The 25,503-nt window shown below is 39.8% G+C and overlaps 1 protein-coding gene across 2 annotated transcripts in view; it reads left to right on the forward strand.

Moving 5' to 3' along the window:
* Positions 1-25,503, forward strand: part of LOC6612570 (neurogenic protein mastermind) — a 60,298-nt gene that overhangs the window by 19,602 nt on the left and 15,193 nt on the right. Inside the window, exon 1 of one of the 2 annotated variants that reach the window (XM_032725007.1) lies at positions 2,095-2,222. The exons of the other annotated variant lie outside the window; for it this stretch is intronic. Within the exon in view, the coding sequence (XP_032580898.1) occupies positions 2,154-2,222 (69 nt within the window). The 5' untranslated portion in view covers positions 2,095-2,153. Of the gene's footprint in view, positions 1-2,094; positions 2,223-25,503 lie in introns of those variants that run through there. 2 annotated transcript variants of the gene reach the window in all.

Below are 25,503 nucleotides of genomic sequence, written 5' to 3' on the forward strand. Positions count from 1 at the left end.
AAAGGCTTTCTCGCATCCAGAAGTTGTTGGCACTTTAAGTTGGTACCGTTCGCTGTCGTTTGTCGTTGTCGGGTTAACGGTATCCCAAAGAAACACACACACAAACACATTCACACTACACCCACACATTGAAGACACAACCGGACAAGCGCGCACAGAAACATGCAGTAGCGAAAATTGCCGGAAAAGCCGCCTTAAGACAAAGGAAGCCGCAAAACAACAAAAACAAAAGGGGAGCCCACATGATACTCAGAAATCTGCTGGTAAATATTAATTACCAAAATTGTTCTAAAACACAAGAAAGCTGAAAACCCTAAATTAACTTTTACTTGCTAAGTTTTAGTGAGAGTGTACAAATGTAGGTGGCTGTGCGTGTGTGTGTGCTTAGAACGATGATAGACAAAATGAGAAGTCCTGCAACAAGTGGGAAAGTGGGAAGTAGCTTGTTGTAGAGATGATGATTTTAAAGATACATATCACAGATATCAACTGAAAACAAAAAGCTTTAAATTCGAATGAAAAAAGTAATTGCCTAGCAACAAGTGTTTAGAATGGAAAAGCTTTCTTCTAATGTACTTCTCTTGATTCATGGGGTGATAAATGATTTGGTCACAATGCGAAATGAAACACAGACACTGAAAACGGAAGTTCATTTGCCACCCAATTAGGGTTAATTGATAAGCATGAACTTAAAACTAGCTTCAAATACCTGCTAATTTGAAATCGCTTTAACCTCTGATCTTGTTGTTGAGTGATTTACCTGGCTACATAAATATTAAGCGCATTTGTCTTAAAAACTGACCTAGCTAAATCTAACCGGACTTGAAATCGTGATTGACTGCTGTTCGATTGCGGTTCGATTACTTCCGCTTGTGTGCAACATGCAACATGCAACATGCAACACGCAACGTGCAACATCAGCTTTCCAAACTGTGTCACAGAGTTGCTTTTGCCCGCAACTGACAGAACCAGTTGGGTGGCAAACGAAAATGCAGGGAAAGCAGCAGCCGCAAAGGGAGGAAAACTGCAGTTGCAGATAGAGACAGGCACTTGGCACTTTCCAATGAAAGGACCACGGAAAGATAGGATAGCGATGAGACGTGCCTGTAAATCTGGGCACAAAGAGTTCACCGCTTTAAAAGAACAGCGGGTAGAAGAATAGTAGCGACTACACAAAAATGCCAAAATTTGTACTTTCATTAACACAGCTAGAGAAAGATTTTTACATCTCAATTTTACAAAATATATAGATTTAAAAAAAATGCATTTAAAATATTTAAAACCAAATTCAGATGATTTGCAAAACAATAAAATTATCTCGTTTCAGTTATCTTAGTTTAAATTTATATAAATACGTCGTGAAATAAGTGTGGTGCTTTTTCTTCTTCTTCACCATTCACTGGCTGGGCGACGTGATTCCCACATTAGGAACTGATTTTGTGACCAAAGTTGGGGAATGTATTAACAAAGTCCTTTCCCTCTCTTTTCTACCCATTTTTCTCGCTTTTCACGCCTCACCCCGGATTTCTTCACTTTACCCCTCCATTCGCTAGCTTTTCCTTTTATTTTGCGTGCTTTTTTTCTTTCTTGTGCTTTTGGCTTTGGCTTCTTTTCTATTGCTGTCGCCGCCGTTCTGCCGCCGCTCCGTTTTCGTCGGCAGAGCAGCACACACACACACACACAGACACACACAGACAGCGCTCACCAATACCGACGCACGTATTTACTACATTCCTCAGTACTTGGAGCGCCTCCGGAAGTGATGGTTTTCATCTCAGCGGGCGGTGCGTCGCGAGTTCTGAGAGCGAAAAATAACAAAACAGAAAATAACAACAAATACCGCAGTGGAAGAACCAAAAATCACGAAAGTTGCGATGAAAGGTACAAAGTGAAGTAATACTAGACAGGGATTCGGTTTTCGTTGCGCGTAGCAAAGAAAAACTCACTGCAGCTCGAAAAACTTTTCTTTTTTTTCTGTGTACTTCCACTTAGTTATCTGATTAAATATTCAAACAAACAAGAAAAGAATACGAATACATACATACTCCAAATTCAGTAATAGAAGTGAAAAAACAGTGTGTTATGTGTGTGTACGGTGGTTAATAGTTGTTGAAGAGAAAAACGAGAAGCAGGAAAAAATCAGCAGCCGGAGAATGCGCAGCAAACGTAATACCAGCGATTTGGGCCTATTGCAGCGCACCTGCATTGTCGGGGGAAAATCGGTGAGCTAATAGCAACAAATAAAAATACATACATACATATATACTAACCAATAAGCTGCGCGAATTAAAGTGGAAACCATGGCCACATTCAAGAAACGCCAAACAGCAAGGGAAATTATAGGAAGGTTATATTGAAATCTTAACAAACATTATTTAAAGTGAATTTATATCGATACATAATAACATGTAATACGTGTTATATGAGTTAAAGGAATAGTACAAATTTGGTTTAGATTTAATTTTAATTTAAATTGCCATGATTTGTTTTTGATCATTAAACTAGGTCAACTTAAATAAAACTCTCAATAAGAAATAAAACTTGGGTGGGCGCTAAAGAGACACTTACTAACAAACTAGTTCCGAAAGTAACTTTAAATTAAACAAATTTTAAAGTTTGTTTAATTTTCTTCAGGTGTAGCCATTTAGCGTAAATTTGTTCCAATAAAAATGTTATTGTAGTTACCCCCTTGGTCCAGGCCCAATATCACCCTAAATATCTTATTGTTTGCACTGGCAAGTCTACAAATTAAATCAAGACGCCAACAAAAATCCCATTCATTTCTATGCCAGAAATTAATAATTAGACACTGAGTATGCTGCATCCCTTTCCCACAGCCGGAGTTTCTTCCTAAGCCAAAACATGCGCGAGAGAGCCAGCGAGTAGAGAGAGTGAGAGAGAACCAGTGAGACCGACTGAAAGAGAGATAGTGAGAGCGGAGCGCGCGTCATTCGGACTCGCTGCTTTTTCCTCTCTGTGTGCTTCTCGTTTTTCAAGCTGATGTCTGTCGTTCCTTGCCGCCGCTGGGCGCCTGTTACTTTCTGTAGACTGCAGCGTCATTGCAGCGGCGCTTGCCTTTTCTTTTTCTCCTAAATCTCTTTTTGGTATTTTTAACAGCAGCTACGCTAAAACGTGCGACGCGTCGACTCGCCAAAACGTAAAAGTAAAACGTAGAGCCTAATGCGAATAACCGCAACAAACTTTAACAGAAAAAAAACAAAAAACAATTCGAGGGAGATAGTAATACACAGAAGAGTAGATTGTTTTTACTGGCCGCTGGGGGGCGCTAATTTGCCCGATGCGACTTGGGTCCTCACAGTGCACAAATCTAGTGTTGCGAAAGGGCAATCTATTATTGTTACACCCAAAAATATTACCCATTTAGGCAACATAAAGTAAAAAAAAATGAAAATTTTGTATTACCAACATAACATACACATTCTGTATATTTTAAAAGGGTATTATGGTATAAAAATTACTGAAATTGCTATAGCTTTTTCAGTTTATTTGTCAGATTTATGGAACAGACACCAAATGCTACACAGTATCATAGCAGATACAAGTTATTTTCCTTTTGGCAAGCCAATTAACATGATTTACACACAAATCCGTTGTGTATTTGATGGGGTAATAATATAATAAATTTTCTTCTACGGCTAATCATTTCTAATTTGGTAAAAATATTTCCTTGCATATTAGCCATATAAAAGTTTGCTCATCATCGTCATAGTCTTGTTTTTATATTTTCACTCGCTGCTCGGTGGAATTTTTGAAATTTTTTGGTAGATATTCGCCTGCTGTCGATTTCTTGACACCCGGTATTTCGCATTTGCTCCATACAACAAATACCATAGGTATTTGCTCATAAATCGGGCGTAGGCAAATATTAGCAGATTTTCGCGCTGGAGATTAATTGTAAGCCGACAAAATAAAATACCGAATCGGACAAAACATAAAGAGTTTAATTTGCCCCACCAACATTTGTCATTAAGAGCTTACGACGTACTCCTAACGGAATCCAAAACCCGGCCACGGTGCAAACAAGACAGAATGCGGTATCGTCAGAGAGGGGAAACCTCTCCAAACAAATTATAACAGTGTTTGAGGTGGGAGAATCAGAGAGCGAACATGAGTGTAGGCGTAGGAGTGTACAGGGTTGTTAAGACATGTTAAAAAAATGTCTTAGCGAAATTGGAAAAAAGTTAAAGACACGTATTTGGTATATATACATCTTAGTTTTAATCAAGATAGATTTTTTATTACACTGCTTTTGGCATGCATTTTGTGAGGCCTTTGGCAACCCTGCTGCTAGTCGCTCTCTTTTTCTATCGTCGTCTGTCTCGCTCGCTCGCTGGCCCACATCCCACAACCGGCGAGTGTTTCGTTGCGGTCAACATTTCGTTCGCTCTTCGGTTCTCCTGTTCACTCGCTGTTTGCCTGTTAAATTGGCGGTTAGACGCGCGCGTCAGGTAGAAAACACGTATCCGCCACGGATGCAGCTGAGTGCGGTGGATGACGACGCTTCCTATTTCTATTGTGAGCGGTGGTTGTTTGTCTGGTTTTAATTTGTTCTCTGTTCTGCTGCTGTTTTTTTTATTGCACTGCTTATCAGCAAGTTTATCGATTTTTTTTACCGCTCTCATTCCCTCTCCACACAGTCGACATGACTGCTCTCCCGTCTCGTTGCTTCGGACGCTGTCTTCACATTATGGGCGCCTGTTCTTTCCCTCGAATATCGAATCTCGATTTTCGATGAGATTCTGTTACTAACTATACTACCGCGCGCATACCAAACCGTACCCATAAAACCCATCTCCATAATGCCTGACCGCCTGGCTGCCCCTTGAAGAATTATTTATTTATTATATGGATTACAAATGTGCCCCTTCAAAAGAGTGCAAAAATTTGAGACGGTCTGGAAATGGAATTCTTCGCATCGGTCGCTTGTCGGCTGTCGGTCTGTCGTCGCACTCACCTTCACCACACACAAAAACATCTCTATATCAACGTATAATGTGGTGTATGTTTATATACAATAGGGGATATACGTTTGTAAACCTCACCACACACACGACAGCTGCTGTCTCTCTTGGTCGCCTTGATTTCATCATTTACCATATTTAATTCCATTTAAATGAAAATGAACTCAAACCGATTACCCCGGTAAGAGGTACAGTGGGCATAGCCGCCCTCCCCACTGCCCACCCCATATACACGATATTATAGCCCGGGCAGCAGACTTCTGGCAGACAGACGACGTGCAAGCGTCGTGCCTTGCAGCCAGCCAGCAACTGAACTGAAGTTGATAACAGAACACACGCGAGCGACTGGCAACAGAGCAATATCGAATGGGGGCTACACTAATACACCCAGAAGGAAACAACAACGACAGAAACAAGAGCACAAAAACAACAGCATCTACACCGACTACAACGGCAACGAACCCCAACGTTTTCAACAACAACAACACCAGCTACAACAACAATTGGGACTACGTACCACAACAACAACAGCCACTCAACAGTCAAGTGCTTGGCAAAAAGCAGCGTGTGAAATGTTTCCTATACAGGAAATAAATAGCACAGGGAATAACGAATATGGTGATACCCTATGACTTCAGTAAAAAAATGTTTTTTTGCATACGTGTTCTCAAATTCTACTGACTAAATGGTTGTTTTAAATGCTTGTATAATTTATTCCTTGAACGGATATATACCCAACATTTGTAGTTTCGGCTAATAGGTATCAAAACTCCGCGAAAAAAGCCGCAAAAGCAAAAAATCGAAAAGTAAAACGGACCAACAAAATCGCAAGGCTCTCAACTGAATTCAACATGCGCGCGCCTCCAATGCGACCCAACCGTTGAGCGTTGAATGAATGGGAATGCTCAAGCATACGGCAGCGCAAAGCACCAATACCAATGCTACCCGCACTCACACCAGCACACACTCGCATAGCACACACAGCACACACAGCCCGCACAGACACGAACCGACAGCAAAGTTGGAGGCTCTCACACAAATCCGACAACCAGAACACATGATTAGCCTAGTAAAACGAGCCATAGGCGGCCACCGACAACATTTCCAGGGGATGGTGCAGAGGCGTGTTGATTAAAGGGGGTAGGGTAGCAGTCGAGCTTTTGTGACGACATTGCTGAAACAGCACAGTGGGAAAAGGTATTATTTTTGTGGACTTTAAATAAAACTACTCTATTTATTCAGTTTTCTTAATAATATTTATGGTGCAATAACGATTCTATTAAAAGGAAAATATTAAAAAAAAAAATAGTAAATAAAATTATAGAATATATTTATTTTTCTTAAAAGTTTGTGTTCTGGGCACAGAGCAAGTTGATAAAAATGAATGCTTTCCAATAAAATAATTATTTAGTTAATTTATAATTAAGAAAAACTATGGACTTGGATCATATCATCGAGAAACTATGTTTTAGGAAACCTAAATATCCCGATAAGTATGCTATGTTTTTGCTACCTTGCCCCACTGTGCTTATGGTGATGTTTCCTTATTTTTCCCATGTGCGTGCAAAAAAACCGGTTGCACTGTTTACCGACATTTTCCGCTAGAGAGAGTGTCTGCAGTTTGATAGGGGTCGTGAGTGTGATGGTTGCTGTGGGTTGTTGATAGGTGCGGAGAGGGAGGAAGGCTTGTTGCGAGGGAGCACGGAAGGTCGTCGTGTTGTAGTGTTGTTTTACGTTGTCGGCAATCCGAACAAGTGCTCGTCGTGTGTTTGTGTGTTCGTGCCCATGCATGTGTGTGTTTGAGCTTCGTGTGGGTATATGTGGTGGTGCGGCTGCCATAACCGGAAGGTCGCCTTTACCACAACATTTATTATGGAAAATCGCGTAATCACTGTCGTATCACCTTTTATTTTTTATTCTTTCGAGAGAGCAGAAGAGCGAGAAAGAGCAATGGGCGAAAGAGAGCGGACTACATCGGGACATCTCTTTTGGCTCGGTTTTTCGATTTTATTTTTAGCTGCGACTTCAAACTTGTTGCAAGTTGTTCGCGTGTTTGATGTGCTAACTCTGTACAAACTTCGCGCTTCTTGTTTTTTTTCTATTGTTTTTCCTTATTAATTTATTACATATTTTTAGTTTTATTTTCTTTTCGTAAGGTTCTTATTTTCCTTCAAATATTCTTTTGACTCTTTCCACTTTATTCGTTTTGGATTTTTCCGCTTTTTCCCTTTACTTTTCCCCTTTACTTTTCCCCATCTGGGCATTAAAGCTCTCGGCTCTAACATTTTTGTTATGGCACTCGCTGATTAAATGGAAGGCGGCCGTATTTTACACTTATTCCAAATAATCGGATGGCAAAGTTTTCACATAAGTCAGAATCATGTTATTCATAAAATGCATTAAGGGGATATCCCATCAAAGATAATTTTCTCTAACAATATTTGTTTAATGGAAAATGGTATGAAATAAATATATGGTATATATAATATATAAATATATTCATTACCATCTCATTTTACTTTTACTCGCAGTGTAAAATAATCATTCCCACTGTTTGCATGTGAATTTGTATTACCTGACACATTTACTCGTCGGTTTCTGAAGCTTTTTTGGTGTGTGCCAGTTGTTGTCTATCTTTCATTTTTTTTTCGGCCTCACTTTACTTTCGGTTTGAGCTTCGGCGTTGTTACCTTTTAACCCCACCGCTCCCACCAACAAACAGTACCCATCCCAAAAAAAAATCCATACCATCACACACATTTATACGTAGAGCTGCAGATATTTTCCAGTTCTGGGGACTTTGCCGATTTTCCAATGCAATTTTATTCGGTGCAGAGGCGTGGGCGTAGCAAAGTGGGCGTGGTGGCTGGCTAAGTGTGTGCGTGTATGTGTATATATAATTCTGTGTGTTTTCCTTTCCTTTCTGCTAGTGCTGCTGCATTTTTTTTTGTTTTTTGTACTGTGCTGGAACATGGAAAGCACACCGTAGGATTTTCTTGCTGCATTTTCATTTTCACACTGGAATATGTCTCTGATGTGGAGCTGGAAAAGCTCTCAAGTTGCATGTTGCACGCGTATGTGGACGACACCCCATTCTCGTCCCCTTCGATCCGAGCCATTTTTGACCCAGGCTGGGCCCGGGGAGACCTCGGATCCGGATTTTGTTACCCGGGCCCGTAGCGCCATTTCTGATGATTTGCAAAGTGGATTTTGTGTATTTGACGATTGTTCGATTCCATGTTGCTGGTGCTGCTGTTGCTGCTGTTGCTGCTACTGCAGCACCATTGCAAAACTGGTTACTGTTGGCTGACTGCAGTTGGCAACTATAGCTCTCTCTCCCTCTGGCCAGCCTCTGTCTCACTTAGCTGCTGGCTGGTGGTAACCCTTTCTTGACGTACTTTGCTCTTTGCTCTTCCTTGGAATTGCCCAATAAAGATACGCAATGCAATTTATATTTTCTTTAAGTCTCTTTAGCGTGAAGGGCACTTATAGATACAGGTGCTACGTAGAAATTACTATATCACTCCAAGATATCTCCAAGTTTGTTTCCAATTATTTGGGCTAACCGAGTTGGTACTCGTAGCAGCTATTGGCTAACTTACGGTTAGCGATGTCATTTTTATTATACTACCCAAAATACTTGTGAATATGCATTGGCTATGTCCACACCACTTCTTGCTGGCATCTTCATCGACTGTCTTGGCATTATAATTAGCCGAAACACCGACCTCTGAAAATGTGAGCACTAACGCTGCCACCTTCGATTTTTGGCCCATGTGCCGGGTGCGGGGGCATGTGTGTATGTATGTGAGAAGGTATGCCCCATTGTACATTATACATATACATATGCGTATTCGTATATTGTGTACATATGCCACGAGTACTGTACACAAGTTTTGCAGTCCATTTTGCTACACTTAATGTGCGCTTGTTGCCGCCGTTGTTGCTGCCGTGCGTTTCTGTTGGTGTTGCTGCCACAGCAGCAACATCTTGCTGCTGTTGCTGCTGCCTCTGTTGTTGTTGTTGTTGTTGTTGTTGTATGTGCGTGCGGAATATTATGCGCCGCGCACAACACACAAATCTATGGTGTATATGTATATATGTATATCCGTTGGAGAGAGTGGTCCAAAGGGGAGAGGAGGGGACTCGAGATATATACACACAATCCCATCTATAAAACGACGCATGCCGCGATTGGGATGCGACGACGTTGCTGCCGTGCTGCTGCCCCTGATGATGCTGTTATTGCTGTTGTTGCGTCGTCTCGTGGTTGTCGTTGTCGGCCACTTCATCATCGACAAGCAGCAAGAGCAAGAGCAAGAGCAGCAGCAACAGCAGCAGCAGCAGCAGAGGCACAGGCTGTTGGCTAAAACAAAGCAGAGGACCCGGACCCGGACCTCGGCCGACAAAAAGGACGACTTGTGTCCTGTGTGTACGTGCTCTGCTCGCACCCCCTTTCTCTGGCTGCCGCCCAGCTGTAGATGGCCAAAGAGCAACGCCGACAGTGTGCCCCTGCTCCTTCAATTACCCTCGAAAGTGACGGAATGGCATGATGGAATCTTGGATGGTCGTCCGGCCACCGGAGGCAGCGAACTCCGACGGAGTGAGCTAACCTAATAACTCCTAATTGGAAGACCAATTTCATGCCCTACTTTTTGGGGTAGACATAGGGCATAGAGTATTATAGACCTAAACCGACTATGCTTGAAGAGCTCTTAACTCTTCTTCTGATTCAGATATTTAAATATATATCTAAAATACATCGCGCCCTGAAAGTCAAATTAAATCATAAATTAAGTAAATTTGTACTATGATAATGATTACTATCCATTGTTCTATGATGCAAATCACATCACCTGTCACTCATAACAAGGCTAACTTGGCAGTAACTAGCCTGCGATTTACCTTTTATGATGGAATCCCGTCCAGTCGAGTCGAGATTCCGAGATTCGCGCTGTGTACCAGGCGAATAAATGTATCTATGCAGTCCCTGGGCTGCAACGCAATTGTTGCCACCTTGTTCTGCCTCTTCTCGGCTGAAGAGCGAGTCAAGCGGATGGATGAGATGGGGGGGGGGACGTGGATCGGGGTATATGGCCAAGACGGATGCCAAAAGGGGTGCTAAAGAGCAGGTGTCGAGTGGGGTGTGTGTGTGTGTGGTGGTGGAGTAACCACGATGAGGCCGCGAACCTGGCGACGAAAACTGAACTGGCTGAAAACGATGCGAATTTAGTGAGTTAAGTCTCGTGTTTGGAGGGTTAACATGGGCACACGCCGGGGGGCAAGAAAAGATAATCGCAACAGCTGTATTATGTATATTCCTTGAGCGAAAGAATGCAATTTAAATGGCTTTGTTTTTACCTCTGTAATATTTAAATTCAATGAATAATATCATCTAATGATTAAGCTTGTTTATGCTATTTCATTTCAAATATTACAATATATATACAAAATGATATAAAACAAACAGATGATGATATAAGTACAAATCATACGTTTACAAAGCAAAACAAAAAAAACACTAAGTGGATATGGTGGCCATACGCTCTTGACCGCTGCTGTTTGGCCCGGACCTGCACGAAGAAAAAAGCAAACAGTTTGCGAAAAAAAAGTGTGTGTGCGCGAATGGGCCACGACGTCAGCGTGGGCAGCGCAGTCGGCGTAGCTTACGCATTTCGAAGTTTTTAGCTAAGTTGACGTCGCTGCACTTGTGCGTTAGTGTGGGTGTGCGTGTGCGCTGGTGTGTGTGCGAGAGTGCGTTTAAATTGAAAATGCTGCTAGGCGAAGTGGAAACCAACCACCTCCCCCACGTCCACCCACCCGCATCCCGCCCACCCCTCTGCACACATCGCCATCCATGGCAGCATGCAAAGCGAGCGCTGACGTCGCCGTCGACGTTGACGTCGGCAGAGGGGGTGAGAGACAGGGACAAAGACGAAGAGCGAGCGAGCGAGAGAGAGGATGAGAGAGGGAGGGAAAGAGAGAGAGATATATAGAGAGAGCGACAGGGCGACAGGGAGAGGGACAGAGAGACGTGCAGCATCAATTCAGTTTCGGTTTCAGTCGCAATTCAAACGCCATCAAAATCAAAACGGTAACGAAAAAACAACAACAAATATCAGCAGTAACAAGCAAAATGCACAAATGCAATTTCCAAGTGCCAAACCAAATAAAATGAATAGCAACAATCTAATCGAATGAAAATAAAGGGGAGAACACACATACATATGTAACACGGCTATGTGCTGAAAGAAGAAACAAACAAAAACAAATTAACATCATAAAATATCCAAACGCGTTGTGCTTTTTTTTCCTGTGTACCTAGTGCATGTTTCACTTTATTTAAACAATTCAAATTGTTTAAGTAAGAACAAGTCTAAACGTCTTAGACCGCTCTATTTTTGTTTTCGTGTGCTTTTTGTGTGAGTGCCACCGGTTCCGGCCAAATGCAGTTGATCTAAAATATTGAATTAAACGAAAAAAATAAGATGCAAAGCAAAATGAACGGAAACATTCAATAGTGTAGGCAAAAAAAGTTACCAATAATAAATGTGGGCCACATTTTTGGGGATGTTTACCATTATTCGAAAGAAGTGATTTTGAATTTTATTGAACGGCAGGGATAATAGTTTCAATTCCTATTTTGGTTTCTCATAGATATTATACAGATTGTATACAAAATAATTTTGTCTACAACAAAAATGAAAATCATAATCTATAATTACGAATTGAGATACATTTTCCTCGGGGAAAATAGAAAAAAAATCTGTGAGTTTATCCTGTCCACAAAGGACGCAAATTTCCTGTCTACTTTCCCTGCGCTGACAAAAAAAAATAAACAAGGGATATTAAGTTAAAATAAATTTGTACATCGAAAAGGAATGGAAAACCCTTTTTTCCGCATAGGAAAAGAAAATGCCCGAGAACTGGCGAAAATCACGAACAAATAGGCAGCAAAAATGGAATTTTTTCAAAGCTTTGGTGCTGCTTGCCTTTTTTGCCTTTCTTCTTTATTTTTATTTTTCATCACCCAACCCCTCCTCCCATGCATTTTCATCATCATGTGCTTTGTGTATACACTTTGTGCTATTTTTTTGCACAAAAAAAAGTTGTTTATATGTAAATTGTATCTGTACATACATATATCGCGTATCTGTATGTCGCGTATCTGTGTATCTATTATCTGGCAAGCATGTCTCGAACAAATCACGTATTTTTCTCCAATTTTTATTGTTGCTGTTGCTCGGCGCCAGAGATAACGGTTCGGCGATCTCGACTCGCAAAAGTATCTCGCGAATCTGATGGATACACACACAGAAATTGATATTGCCCCCTCAATTAACATGGCCAAGTAGCGCTTGCTTTAAAGCCAACTTCTTGTTTACCCCCCCCCCCCCCACACACACACACACACACAAACACACACACTACTGTAATTGTTATAGTAGTTACTGTTGTTGTTGTTGGTGGTGCATCAGCATTGTTGTCAACCGTCTGCCAACAACAACATTAAAGCAAGAGAAGCAAAAAGACGGCTAAAACCCAACGAGATAGCCACCGAAGCAACGGCTCAACTTCAACAGAAAAAGCAGCTAGGCCACAAACACACAGTCGGCCTGTCAACGGTACAGTGGCCACTCGCTAATAGTAATTTTGAGTTAAACGGCCAATGAGGAAAGTATTTCATATGTTAATGAATACACTTTAAGAACTTAAGACTGACTAACATAATTGAATATATTGAACACAACGAACAAATTCAACTTGAACAAAGTGGTGGCGAGTCCACTGTAAGTTGTGCTGAATATATTCATGCTGCAGACGCTTTTTCCTTCTTATTAGAATTAATACACACAACTTGGGATACACACAAAGGGGAGAGGGGGAGGGGGTGGGGGCTGCCGGGGCAGGGCCGTCGTTCAACAAGGGGGTGGGGCGGGGCGAGAAGGGGCTTTCAAAAAGTCAGTGGTGGACGGGCGATGGGGGAAGGGGTCGGTTGTGTGCCGTTGGTATTTGAACTAAATTCAATGCTTGGTCTTTTCCCTCCGTCGCCGACTTTGTCTCTTTATATTTTTTCCATTATGTTTATTTATTTATTTTTATTTTTTTTTTTTTTTTTTGTTTGGCAGCCTTCGTGGCAAGACTCGAAGTCGAATCCCCGAGACCAATTTCGAAGTTGACTCGCGTCCGAAACTCGGCGCAAAATGAGCGAGAAATTATCAGAAAGGTGTGTGGTTGTTTGGTGTGGGGTGTGGGGTGTGAGGAGGGGTTTAATCGAGCGACCGATGGACACAAAAATAATAAAACCCAAACACAGCCGAAATTTGTCGCTGCCTTAGAGTACATCTACACAGAGACCCATAAATATATACATGTATTTGGAGTGTTTGTACATTATATATTTATGCGTCAATATATCCGCACGCACCCAAGTACATAGCACATATGTCAGGCATAAACCACCGATTCGCTGGTGTATACATAATTTTTTTTCTGTTTGAGATTGAAGTCAACACAAGGAACAACTGTTGTGTTGTCGCTCTATTTAATAAACGCTCTTGTTTCATTCTCGGGAATTATCGATAAAATTGGGTTAGGATACCTAATACATACAATGTAAACAGAAGGAAGTGAAGTGGTCAGCTGACTATGAGATACACTGATTGACATTAAATAATTTAATTATATACCATAATATTTGATAGTATAACATTTGAGTTTTAGATGCATATACATATGTACATAGTTTCTAAAACGTTGGATAACAGTTGGGCTTTTAATATGTAGAAAATTAAGTGTACGTCGTTTCTATGGCTAGACTTTCGGCTGTCGACATTTTCGAGGCTTATCGCTGGAGTTGATGGTGTCTCTGGTGTTCCCTAGTGGTGTTGCTAGCTGGGATGTTCTTTTTCTTGGGCACCGACTTGTACGGTGGCAAATATGACTTCAACCGGTTCAATGGTTGAAGCTCTTCGCCTCTTCCTCCTCTCCACTTTTTTTCGTGTCGCTTGTTTAGATACAGATACACATTATGTACACAAGGCGATTGTTGTTGCTGCGTCCAAACAGATACGTGAATACTGCATATATACAGATATACAGCAGATATACAAGAGCTTATATATATATATATATATATTCATATATCATATATATATATATATACGTATATAAATAAATGTACACAGACCTATATAGCGAAGACACCAAGTCTTGAAGTCGACTTGAGTCGCCACTGTGATGCCTACAGTTTACCATTTCATTTTCAGATGGCAGAAAGTACACACATCTATACATACGTATATTCGTATTTTTTCTTTTCTTTTTTCATATTATTATAGCAAAAGTGTTTTTCTCCTTTGGCACGTTGCTTCCCACTCAATTTCCCCTCATTCCATTCTGCATCATTTATTCATGCACTCATTTGCACATGCTCCCCGATTTCCCCAATTCCATTTGACGTTTATATTGTTTCGCGCCCCCTTCTGTTTCTTCGTTTAATTTATAAAAATAAAATGCCAAAGGCGGCAGAAGGGAAAACTTGTATCTAGGGGTTGCTAATTTGTTGTTTAATTAAATATACATTATGCGACGAATCCTTAGATCTGTGTAAAGAATTCAAAAATGGTATCGATTTTGCAAAAAACCCATTTTTAGTGTGACCAAGTGTATACGATTTTTAATTTATCTGCACAACATCCATTCATTAGAACTTTCAAGAAAAATTACTAAAACTTAAATATTTATTTAATTTCTATAGATTCTTTGAATCATTTTGATGGTGTAGTTGATGATAGACTGAGTCAGAAAATACCGATGAGAGAATCTGAAAAAAATGTGCATGACACGGCGGAAAAGATTTAAGAAGACTGTGGAACTTATCACTCAGTTGACTCATTTCGCGGGCATTAATTATAATTCGATAATGCCACACATGCATAAGTATGATATATGATATATATATGATATCACTGGATCGAAAAAAATCGTCTCACCATTTGGATCAAACTTAAACTTTATACTCTCACGATCGTTGTAATAACTGTTTAATGAACAACTCATTTAGCGGTGATTTGTGTGAGCTTACATAGATAAGAATATTATTGTTAAAATTTTGGATCTGCGAATTGAAATATTAGTTCACCCTGTTTACCCCTATATCACCCATTTTCGAATATTGCAATTGCTTTCTGGCATACACATTATTTCCGCCTGGCAACAACAATGCGAATTCGAATAGGACGAAGAAGGAGAGAAGACGAAGAAGAGGATAAAGGGGAGGTGGCGGATGGTAGGTGGGTTTCGAGGGGTTTGGGCAGAGGGGGGTAGTTGGAGGCAGGGGGTATGAAACCCGAACAGTTATGCTAGAACATTTTGGTTGTTCCTTTGCTACAATTTTTGCACTTGCGTGAGTGCGTGTGTGTGTGTATGTGAGCTGTATCTGTGAGCACACAGATACAGGCTTATGTGCTCGTGTTTTTTCCCAATTTTTTTTTTGCTTGCGCGCCACGAAAATTTTTGTTTTGCTCTCAATGCCTTTTCTGCTCGTTTTGTTTTATCAGTATATGTGTGTGTGTGTGCTTGTGTGTCTGCGCTGTCTTATGTGTGAGTGCACTTCTGCCACCGTCGGCAGAGAGCGTCATCATTTCGGTTTAATTATTTATTTTTCCTCAGCCGAAAAAGTAAATAAACAAAACCACAATAAAACACGCGACGCGAGCTAAATATAAATATACGACAACATTGACAAAAGATTACAAAATTAATGCCAATTAAAAAACAACCCATATAATTGACTTAAACAAAAAGGCAACTGAAAAAGTATTCCTAGTTCAACTGTTGGTTGCAAAAGCCATCTTTTCTTATCAGTTCTTCTCTTTGCTCTTCTCTTTTGGTTAGGAAAAAATGAACCAAAACGGTAATATGGCATAATAGTGTTAACAGCTGGTCGAATTTTTTTCAAGTGTTTTTCTCTGCGGACTTCGCAGTCGACGTTGACGTCACTGCGGTCGTTGATACAAATTTTTTACCTTGAGCTCATTTCAAGTTTAAACAAGCAAACAAAAATAAATAAACCAAGAAATAAAACGAAGCGAAAATCGGTAAAGCAAATAAAGGCAACAAGAAGGCAATAAAATATTAAGTAAGAAAAAGCAACGAAAATCAAACGAAAGGCAAGAATAGGTTTATATAAAACTATACGGTTAAAAGTGCAGCGACGCATAAAAAGTTATTGTATTAAGGTCTTTGTCAAATTAAAAAACGCACTAAGAAATGCTAAAAAAAAGTGTAAACACGGATACAACCCGCCAAAAATAACTAAAATATAAAATGTATATGTAGATAAATGTATAAATGTATATACATATGTCTAACAACAAGAACGTAAAGTCAATTGTGTGTGTGTGTAATTTTTTTTTTGTTGTGCTTCTTTTCCTGCAGGCAGTTAAATTTGAAAAGTTCGAAAAAAGCGATACATAAAATAGATATATATTTACATATGTGCGGCGGTTTTATCTACATGTGTGTGCAATGCAAAATTGGCAATTGCAGGCGCCCAGCTATCAACAACATTTTCATCATCAACATCTTCACCACCACCAACAACAACATCAACAACAACATATAACGCAAGTGCAACCACAACAACAGCAACTTTTGGTATTGCCACAGCAGCAGCAGCAGCAACAACAGCAACATTTGCGAGTGTGCAACAATCAAATCAATAACAACAATAACAGCAGTAATAGCTGCCAAAACAGCTATCAATATAGTTATAACAATAATAATAACACCAACACCAACACCAACAACAGCAATCAGCAGCTGCAACAACAAATTGTGAATAACAACAACAATCTCGAGGACGATGTGTATTATTTATTTTATAAAGATTTTTATGTAAGTTTAAAATTTCTAGAACAAGTTTCGTTTCTAGGGGTCACCTTACTTTTGTTGATCTGTCTCCATTCATTACTCACTAATATGGCTAATCTAAGGTTCAACTTGGGTGGGAAATGGGCTAATATTACCTACATATGTAGCGGTTAAGTTGGACCTCACCTTATGTTCAAAGGACTCGTTTATCTATCTACCCACCATATCATTTCTATTCCACTGCGTTGTACTGTACATATGAACATATGTGTACATATGTATGTGTAGTTACATGTAAAGTGCCCTTATGGCACTTTTTGTTGTGTAAAATTGAGGAGGTAGCAGCAATAAGTGCATTTCAATGTCAATGCCAATAAATCGTCGACACTGCCTTATAGCGAGTATAATATTTGGTGTATTTTGTTCTGGTTCGTTGAATATACTGTGTCAAAATTATAAAGTATGTACATACATACATAAGTATGCTTTTTCGAAACAATATTGTGTTCCAGATAGATATGTATGTATGTACCTAGACCTGATCGCTTGCTTAATTTAAGTGCAAACAAAATTTGTATATTGTTACTATATTTCTACCCGCCATCGTACTGACTTTGATCCATATCCATATCGCATTTATTGCTGTTTATTTAGCCAAACTAATGCGTCATTTTGGCTGCATTTATTTTTCACTCACTCTCCATATGATGTGATAAACGGTTGGGGAAATAGAACCCCTATATACTGTATACTACTGCTACTGCCTATGTTCCTAGATATGATTTAGTTTAGTTTTATTCGGCGTGTGTACATATATACATATGCGTATATATTGGTTAAGCTTTCGCAACACATTTTTTTTGCGATGGGTTCCCAATTTACACTATTTGCTCTGGTGAAAAAAGATGCACATGCACTTAAAATGCTGTTTGTTTGTATTTTCGGTGAAAAGAAACGTCCATGTTCACATAAATCTTGTGTTCTGTTGTTTAACTAGATTTCAGGCAAATTGAAATGGATAGTTATGGTGAAAAGATGGGTATTACTATGCAATATTTATTTCTGGTTTATCACATGCTTTGTTTTAACTAAAAATAAATAAATATTTAATGTGTTTCGTCGTGTGAAATGGATATGTAAATGTAGAGAAATGTGAATTTATAAAATTAAATCGAAGATAATTCAAATCTAACGTCGCATAGAATCTTGCGTCCATCACCTGCAAATGAAAATGAAAAATCAGGAGAGTGGTAGCAGTCGTGGGACGTGATGATGGAACATTGTGGAAATTAAACAAGAGCCCAACAAAATTCTGTATTCAGATACAAACGTATCTGTGTCCGGGCCTCTATCTTTATCTGTATCGGGGGGTTTTTTTTTCGTGGAAGGTAATTGAATGAACGATTTGCAACCACTAAAAAGGGCAAAAACTTATTGTAATGCGTATTTTTCTCAATCTATATCTATCTCCCTCTCGCTTTTCCTTACGCCGTCTTGCCATCTCTTTCTTTGCGTCTGGAACATGTTAATTACGCATTAAATGTGACAGGGCTTACATCGCCAGTTCCACTTTCCAATCGAAAACAGAACACAATAATAATACAAAACTGCGCACTTCATTTAATCCAATCACCTTCTTCTGCGCTGTTGTTTTCTTTACACAAGCCCACGTGGTGGTGTTTCATTCCCAACCCCAGAGATCCAAATTGTCATCGTTTTTAGAAACTTCTAGTCGTCCATTGATGAAAATGACATTGACGTTTGTATGTCGTCAAGGCAGGGAAAAGAGCGGAAAATGCAAAAACGAATGCGACACAATTTGAGGATTACATAATAAATAGGTTAAATTTTCTCTTGATCCATTTGTATCAGCATTTGTATTTTAATTATACTCTTTTATATTATACTCCAAGAAAGAAAATCTCGAATTTATGCCGAGGTTGTCCTATTTGTGAAACTGGGGTGTAGAGTTCTTCACATACACCGATGGAAGAAATTATGAACAGAACTTTTAATCACTTTTGAATGACTAAATTTCTTCGCCTTGGTTTTCTCTGAAATCCTCACCAAATATCAACGTTTACGTGTTAGTACACGTATGTAGGTGTGAGAAATTTGGTCTAGTAGTCCCATGGTGCTTAGTTTACTATGCATATTGTGTCAGAATTCATTTGGCTCTGCATTGTATACTTTTTCTATATCGGACGAATCTCTGTACCACCTGGTAGATCCTGTAAGTGGTAGATAAATGGAATATTTTTTAGTTTTATTCGGCGTATATATTGGGTAAGCTTTCGAAACACTTTTTTTTGCGATGGGTTCCTATTTAACACTGTTTGCTCTGGTGGATTGAAGTGGCCGGCTTGGACCACCCAAATACGTCACTATATTTATTAATACTAAGTGGTAAGCGAAAGAAACGAGTTCAAACGTTATTAAACGTTTGAAATTTTTGAAATTCATATAACCAATGTGATTACAGAAGTATTGTTATAATACTTTCCAGCTTTACTTCTACTTTACCAACACTAAAATCATATACACTCTAAATCATATAACTATTATGGACTCCACTGGGATGTCGAATTGAAAATTGCGAGTAGTTGGGAATTGTTCACTGGCCGCCTTTTCAATAATAATACAATTAAATAACAACAGTTATAGATCTGCGAAAGTGTGTGTACGTGTGTGTTGCGGTATATACATACCGTAAAATACATTCGATTTATATGCAAATGCATATGTGTTTCCGGGGCACACTTGTGTACACTTGCAATTGGCTCTCTAAAGAGATCGTTGTTGCTTGCTGCCAATGCAATCAATGACCAATTTGTTGTCGACACAAAAGCAGCCGAAATGCGAAACGCTTCCTTCTACCTGTTACATACTTTTCAACGAATCTAGTTTACTAATATAAACGGGTATAAAAATTAAACTTCGAGTAAAACAAAAAGCAATTAGTTTCCATTGATTTTCTGCCCAGTACCTGGCAATTTGTAACTAATTAGCTGTCTTCGTGTTTATTGGACATTATTCGCAGTTTAAAAAAGAATTTACAATAAAAATTACAATTCATGTGAAGGGAATTGCGATGACAAAGTTGCTAAACTATTCAAGGTTTTTTAGTTTACACCTCTCTGGCTTCGCTTATATAGTATATGTGTATGTGTGTACCTCTCCCGGTGTGATATTTCTTGGGGGGTTTTAAATAAATAATGCATTAAGTCAAAGTGCAATTCCCAAACAGACTTCTAAATTCCACTCTTGGTTTAAAGTTTAAAATTCATTTCGCACTCAAGTTAAGTTGAGAAGTGAAATAATTGCTGGGCAAACAATTGTAGATAAGTTTAGTATTTAACCTTTGATTTGGGGATAGCACATTGCCTGGGCTTGGCTTTAAATAAATATCAGAATTCGTTTAGTTTAGTTGTCTAGTTGATGTTCTGGTTACATTTTGTTATCCTGAAATGATTTCTATTATTGCTAACCACTAAGCATATTTTATTTTTTAGCTTATCGTTTACCAATAAAATGTGTGTGGTTGACTAGGCGTATACTTAATAAGTAATTATTAATACGCCGCGTGGTCTTCTGGTCGGTTTTTTTTCTATTAATGTCTTTATTGCATCTTGTTGTATTTAGCGCACTAAAGGAAAGATGATATAATATTTAGCTGAAGGAAAATTGTTAGCCAACCACCGAAAAGCATGGTACGCCTTGCCAAGGAAAATCGAGGACTGCGAGTGGGTGGTGAAAATAGACAGGAAAACCAGATGAGTCGAGGCGACGACACGAAGGATGCGATGTCCAAATGCCAGTGAAAAGCTCCTCGGAAACAACACCAACTCCCCCCTGCCCCCCCCCCCCCACCCACGAAAAAAAAAAAAAAAAAATTTCTAACCAACGCCTGCGTGCCTCGCGTCCTTCGTTGGGTATTTTTCCCTTTTTCCCTTAAATTTTTCCTCTACTTTGTTCCACCATCCACTTTTTATACTTCTTTCCATATTTCCTCATACCTTTTGTCTTACGCTCTGGCTTTTCCCGCTGTCTGTGCGACTCCATCATCTTGTTGGAAAAACTTTAAATAATTTAACAACCCCACCCCTTTTCCACTCCCCAATCACTTTGCGGCTGTGGTGAATAACAAGTGTCGAACGGAAAAAATTAGATCGGAGCGGTTTCGGTGGGTTGGTGGTTTTCCATGTGTTGAAATCAGAGTCATGTTGAGTTAGTTTTTCCGCCTGGCGGTTGACGGGGCGGGGCTTTTCCGGACGACATAGTGAATAGACATAGTGAAAATGTGCTTTTGTAGCATATTTTGCTGCGCAGCATTTTGCAACTCAGAGATGAAAAATGTCGTACAATTACTCGTTGTTTAATGAATGAATGAATATGGTTCTAACCAATATATAGCTTTTACCTTTGAGCGTAGCTCTGCTGACATTTGCTATATAAACTTATTCTCTTTACCTTTCTTTACTTTCAGGTAAGGATATAGAGAGTTCTCTTATTACTTGTGTCTTAATACTTTTTATGTAGAGATGTATCTGTCCTATGTGAGTATTCTTCGCAATAAGGGGGAATCTTAGTTAGGAACTTGACTTGAATTATATGTATCGGAATTTCATATATGTATGCATATGTATAATTACTATATAAGTGCCAGGGGAAAAGAGTGGCACCATTCGTGGAAAATAATTTGTAAACTGGAAAATGTCAATGGTTGCCAGAATTTTCTCAGTTTTAGTGTGGTAATTTATTGTGGTAATTATTGTTGTTGCTGCTTTCGCTTACACGTCTCTAGGCCATGTCCGCCATTTTGTCCGGCACCACCCCCCATGGGCCACTGCATCCGCATCCCTGGTTATCCCTCTTTTTGGTCCGTTGCTAACCAATAAGTTTGTGACTTCCGCCAAATAGCGCGAGACACGCACACTTACTCACGTTTGCTGTGTGAGTGGTGAGTGGGGGGGCGGGGGGGGGGGGGTTACTTTCGCCGAGTGCCCGAAACTTTCCCCACCCCTTGGCCATCACATGGCAACATTCACTCCGCCATTTTGAAATTGATACACAGCTAAAAAGAAAAAAAAAGGAGCTGACGAGAAAAAAGTGCTGCATAATGAATGAAAGGGGGGACACAGCCAAAGAACTAGTATATTCCTTCAGTAAGCTTCGTAAAATATATATTTTTAATTACGAAACAGAAGCTCCAAAATTCTCCGAAATGGAGAATGGCCTTTTTGATCAAATTCTTTCACGTGTAGAAAATGGGGTGGCCAAATTTTGTTGGACAAAGGGGCATGGTGGCTTTGGAGCAGGTGCAGGAGCGCCGAATGCATTTGGCCCAATGCATACGACCACACACACACACGTAGATGTTCTCCAAGCTTACACACACACACACACACACACATACAGACACGCACAGCAGTGCAGTAGCACGCAGCCCACACGCAGACAAACTTTCCATATTTCCAGGCGAGTTTGAAATATTTGCTTTGGCTTTGCTTGGCCTCTGTGTACTTGGCAGGCCATTCCCCCACCCCCCGTTTCTGACCCACCCACTTTTCACCTCTTCAGCCGCCCGCTGTGGCAAGAGTCCTATACCACAAGCCAACCACCCCCACCCCCTACCAGCCTCTTCCTTTCTCTTTGGCTCTTTCCCGCCGCTAGTTTTTCAGCCTCTGCTGATGATTGCACTGCTTTCTCCAGCTCATACATACACCCCAACAAATCAATTACCTTGAAACGCATAAATAACAGCTGATGTTTGCATTTCGTTTGCAAAATGCAACATTATCCATTGTTAATGAATGAAGAATATCGGAAATTTGTGTTCATTTAAACAAGACATGGGAATTTTGCTAAGTGCAGTGCCCCTGTTCTGCTGCAGCTCTGCCGCTGCTCTGCCCTCACTTTAGTTGTTGTTTTGTTGGCTCTCCACTCAGATGTTGCACTTGATGTTTGGCTACAAGTGCAAGCGAGACGAAAAACAATTCCAGTGGCAGTTGCCTGGTTGGCAGCAGCAAGGATGAGCCCTCCTTTGAAACAGCCATCCTATAATCGTTTACCCAAAAGTGAGCAGCGAATTTCGGCGAGAGCCAACCAAACCAAATCCCGCCACCCGCCACCCGCCACCCGCCTTGGACAACATTTGAAATGATAGTGCGGGCGGTTTTTGGCGGTAGGGTTCGTTTGGGTCAAGCGCATGATGGTGGTGGAGGTGAGGTAGTGGATTTGGGGGGGCGAGAGAGGGGGATTTGGTGGTGGAGACCAGCACCAGCTGTGGCACCAGCCACTGCCAATGATGATGGCTCAAACCAATCAAACTACAGAATGCCTCGAACACCAGCATCACCCATACGCCCCGTTGGCCAGAGAGTTTTGAACGCACCAAGGAAAACCAACTAGGAAACCCACTAGACATGGCTGGATTAGGCCCAGGGTTGAAAATGTATGGTTTCTACCTGTTCTGATAGTTTCCATTGAATCTAGTATGAGTTATTATACGTTCAATTCAAATATGTTACAATTTAATATTTTAGTTCTGCCGTTTTTTTTTTTTTTTTTTTTTTTTGTTGAAAACTTTTTTTTTAACATCGAAAAAGAAGCTGGCTGGGTCAGAAAAAAGCTTTTCAAGCTTGCGCTTGGTGGATAAAAATCAAGAAAAGTCGCTAGCGAATCTGAGTGTACAATCGGAATCGAAAAATAGAAGTTGTGACCAAAACGGACGGCAAAAAAAGGCGAAGGCGAAACAAAATGAAGAGAAGAGAAAGAGCAGCATGAACTTCCAATGAAATTTCGTATGACTTGCGTTCATTGTTGTTATTATAGCTGCTGTATATAGTGCCCCGATATATAGACAGACGCCAATACATCGTTCATATAAGTACGTATATATGTATGTATGTATCTATACATGCATACTCTTACACACGACTAAGTATGTCACAATTAGTCTGACTGATAAATATTCACGAGTTGCTCTTTGATTGAAATTTCAACTGAAACCAGAAAAAGCTGCGAATCGCATTGGAATTCGCGTTAAATGCCCGACATGACAACAACATGAAAATGCTGTCATTCAAATGCAATGAAAGATTAACAACCCTAATTAACCGCCCTAAAAACCGAGTTCTTTGTGTTGCCAACTAAAAATCGATGTACATATGTATGTATGTACATATGGATATGGGAATATTCCTACCATATTATTTCGCTCAGTATTTTCGGGTTTTGCTTCTCAGTTTGCTCTTTATTTGCCTTAGCGCTGCATTGTTTGTTCTAATTAAATCTTATCTAAACAATTTTAAGCACAAATTGTTTCAATGGCAATAAAAAGTAGAAAAAATCACAAAAGCTCGGCGAGAGCACACGGCAAAGTCGAGGGCAATGTTCTAAAGCAAAGGCTATATAATGAGCGCACCTCGATAGATTTTCCCATACACACTATACATACATATATTGTACATTTGGTTACATAAAAAAAAAACCAAAAAAAAAACAAACTGCAAGATAAGGGAAGGGGAGAATCCGAGGGGCACACAAAAATGTGAGAATCAAAATCAATAACTCAATAGGCATTCGAAAAGGAAAACAGAAATAAGCGCAAAGCGAAACAGATTCGTTCAATAAATAATGCGTATACGCTTCTATATATGTATGTTTGTACACATGCATAATGTGATATACATATTTACATATACATATATGTATGCCGATTTACAGGGAAACAAACGGGTTGTGTTAACCCACAGCCAAAAGGCAATCGAAGGCTATCCTGACTTCTGGCTTCTCAGTCTTGGCTTTTGCTGGCTCTCCGTTCGAATCGACTGACTATGACAGTCAGCCGATAAAGATGATCGGCCTAAGAGTCGGTCAAATAATGTCGGTTGGAAGGGGTGTACCCCGAGTCGAGTTGAGTCACCAACCACTACATGCCCCATGCTCTAAACATGCGCTCATCCCCAGAATCGTAATTTGTGCCTCATTTATACACACAATTTCAATGACAAATCGATTGAGGTGCTCAGTTTGCCGATTTCTGGTTTATATTTATAAAACCGATTGGTAATCTACGCGGAATGGCAAGTACATACATACATACATACGTTTAGAAGGAAACACAAAATCGCAAATAGCGCTAATCAAGTTGGAATTGCAACAAACCCCATAATTGAATAAGATTTGTACATACATATATTTTACAAATTTATATTTATGTTTTTTCTAAGCCTTTTTGGTAGTACCTTGCTACCTTGCTCGAAATACATGTATGGGGAATGTGGCTCCGAGAATACACAATCTCTGGTGTATTCCCCACTTTTTCAGCTGCTTCCTCTGCATTCGTTATCTTTCTCTTTGTGTACATAATATACTTGCTTTCACATACATATGTATGTACATACATATATGTTTGTATATGTACGTAACACATTTTCCCGTTGATAAGAATAATGAAGTTAACTCAGAGTCATTCCGTTTCCGATTCAATCCGCAGTTCGATTCTTCGCTTTTTCATCACTTAATTCGCGCTGTTTTATGAAATTCAATTTTTATCTACAAATATTTGTAAATTTTTATTTATTAGGGCCAGTTCTGCTGGCTTAAGCGATGATTTTATAATGTTTTTCAAGAGCGATGA

This window comes from Drosophila sechellia, chromosome X (genome assembly GCF_004382195.2).
Source record: "Drosophila sechellia strain sech25 chromosome X, ASM438219v1, whole genome shotgun sequence".
In the NCBI taxonomy this organism is placed as follows: domain Eukaryota; kingdom Metazoa; phylum Arthropoda; class Insecta; order Diptera; family Drosophilidae; genus Drosophila; species Drosophila sechellia.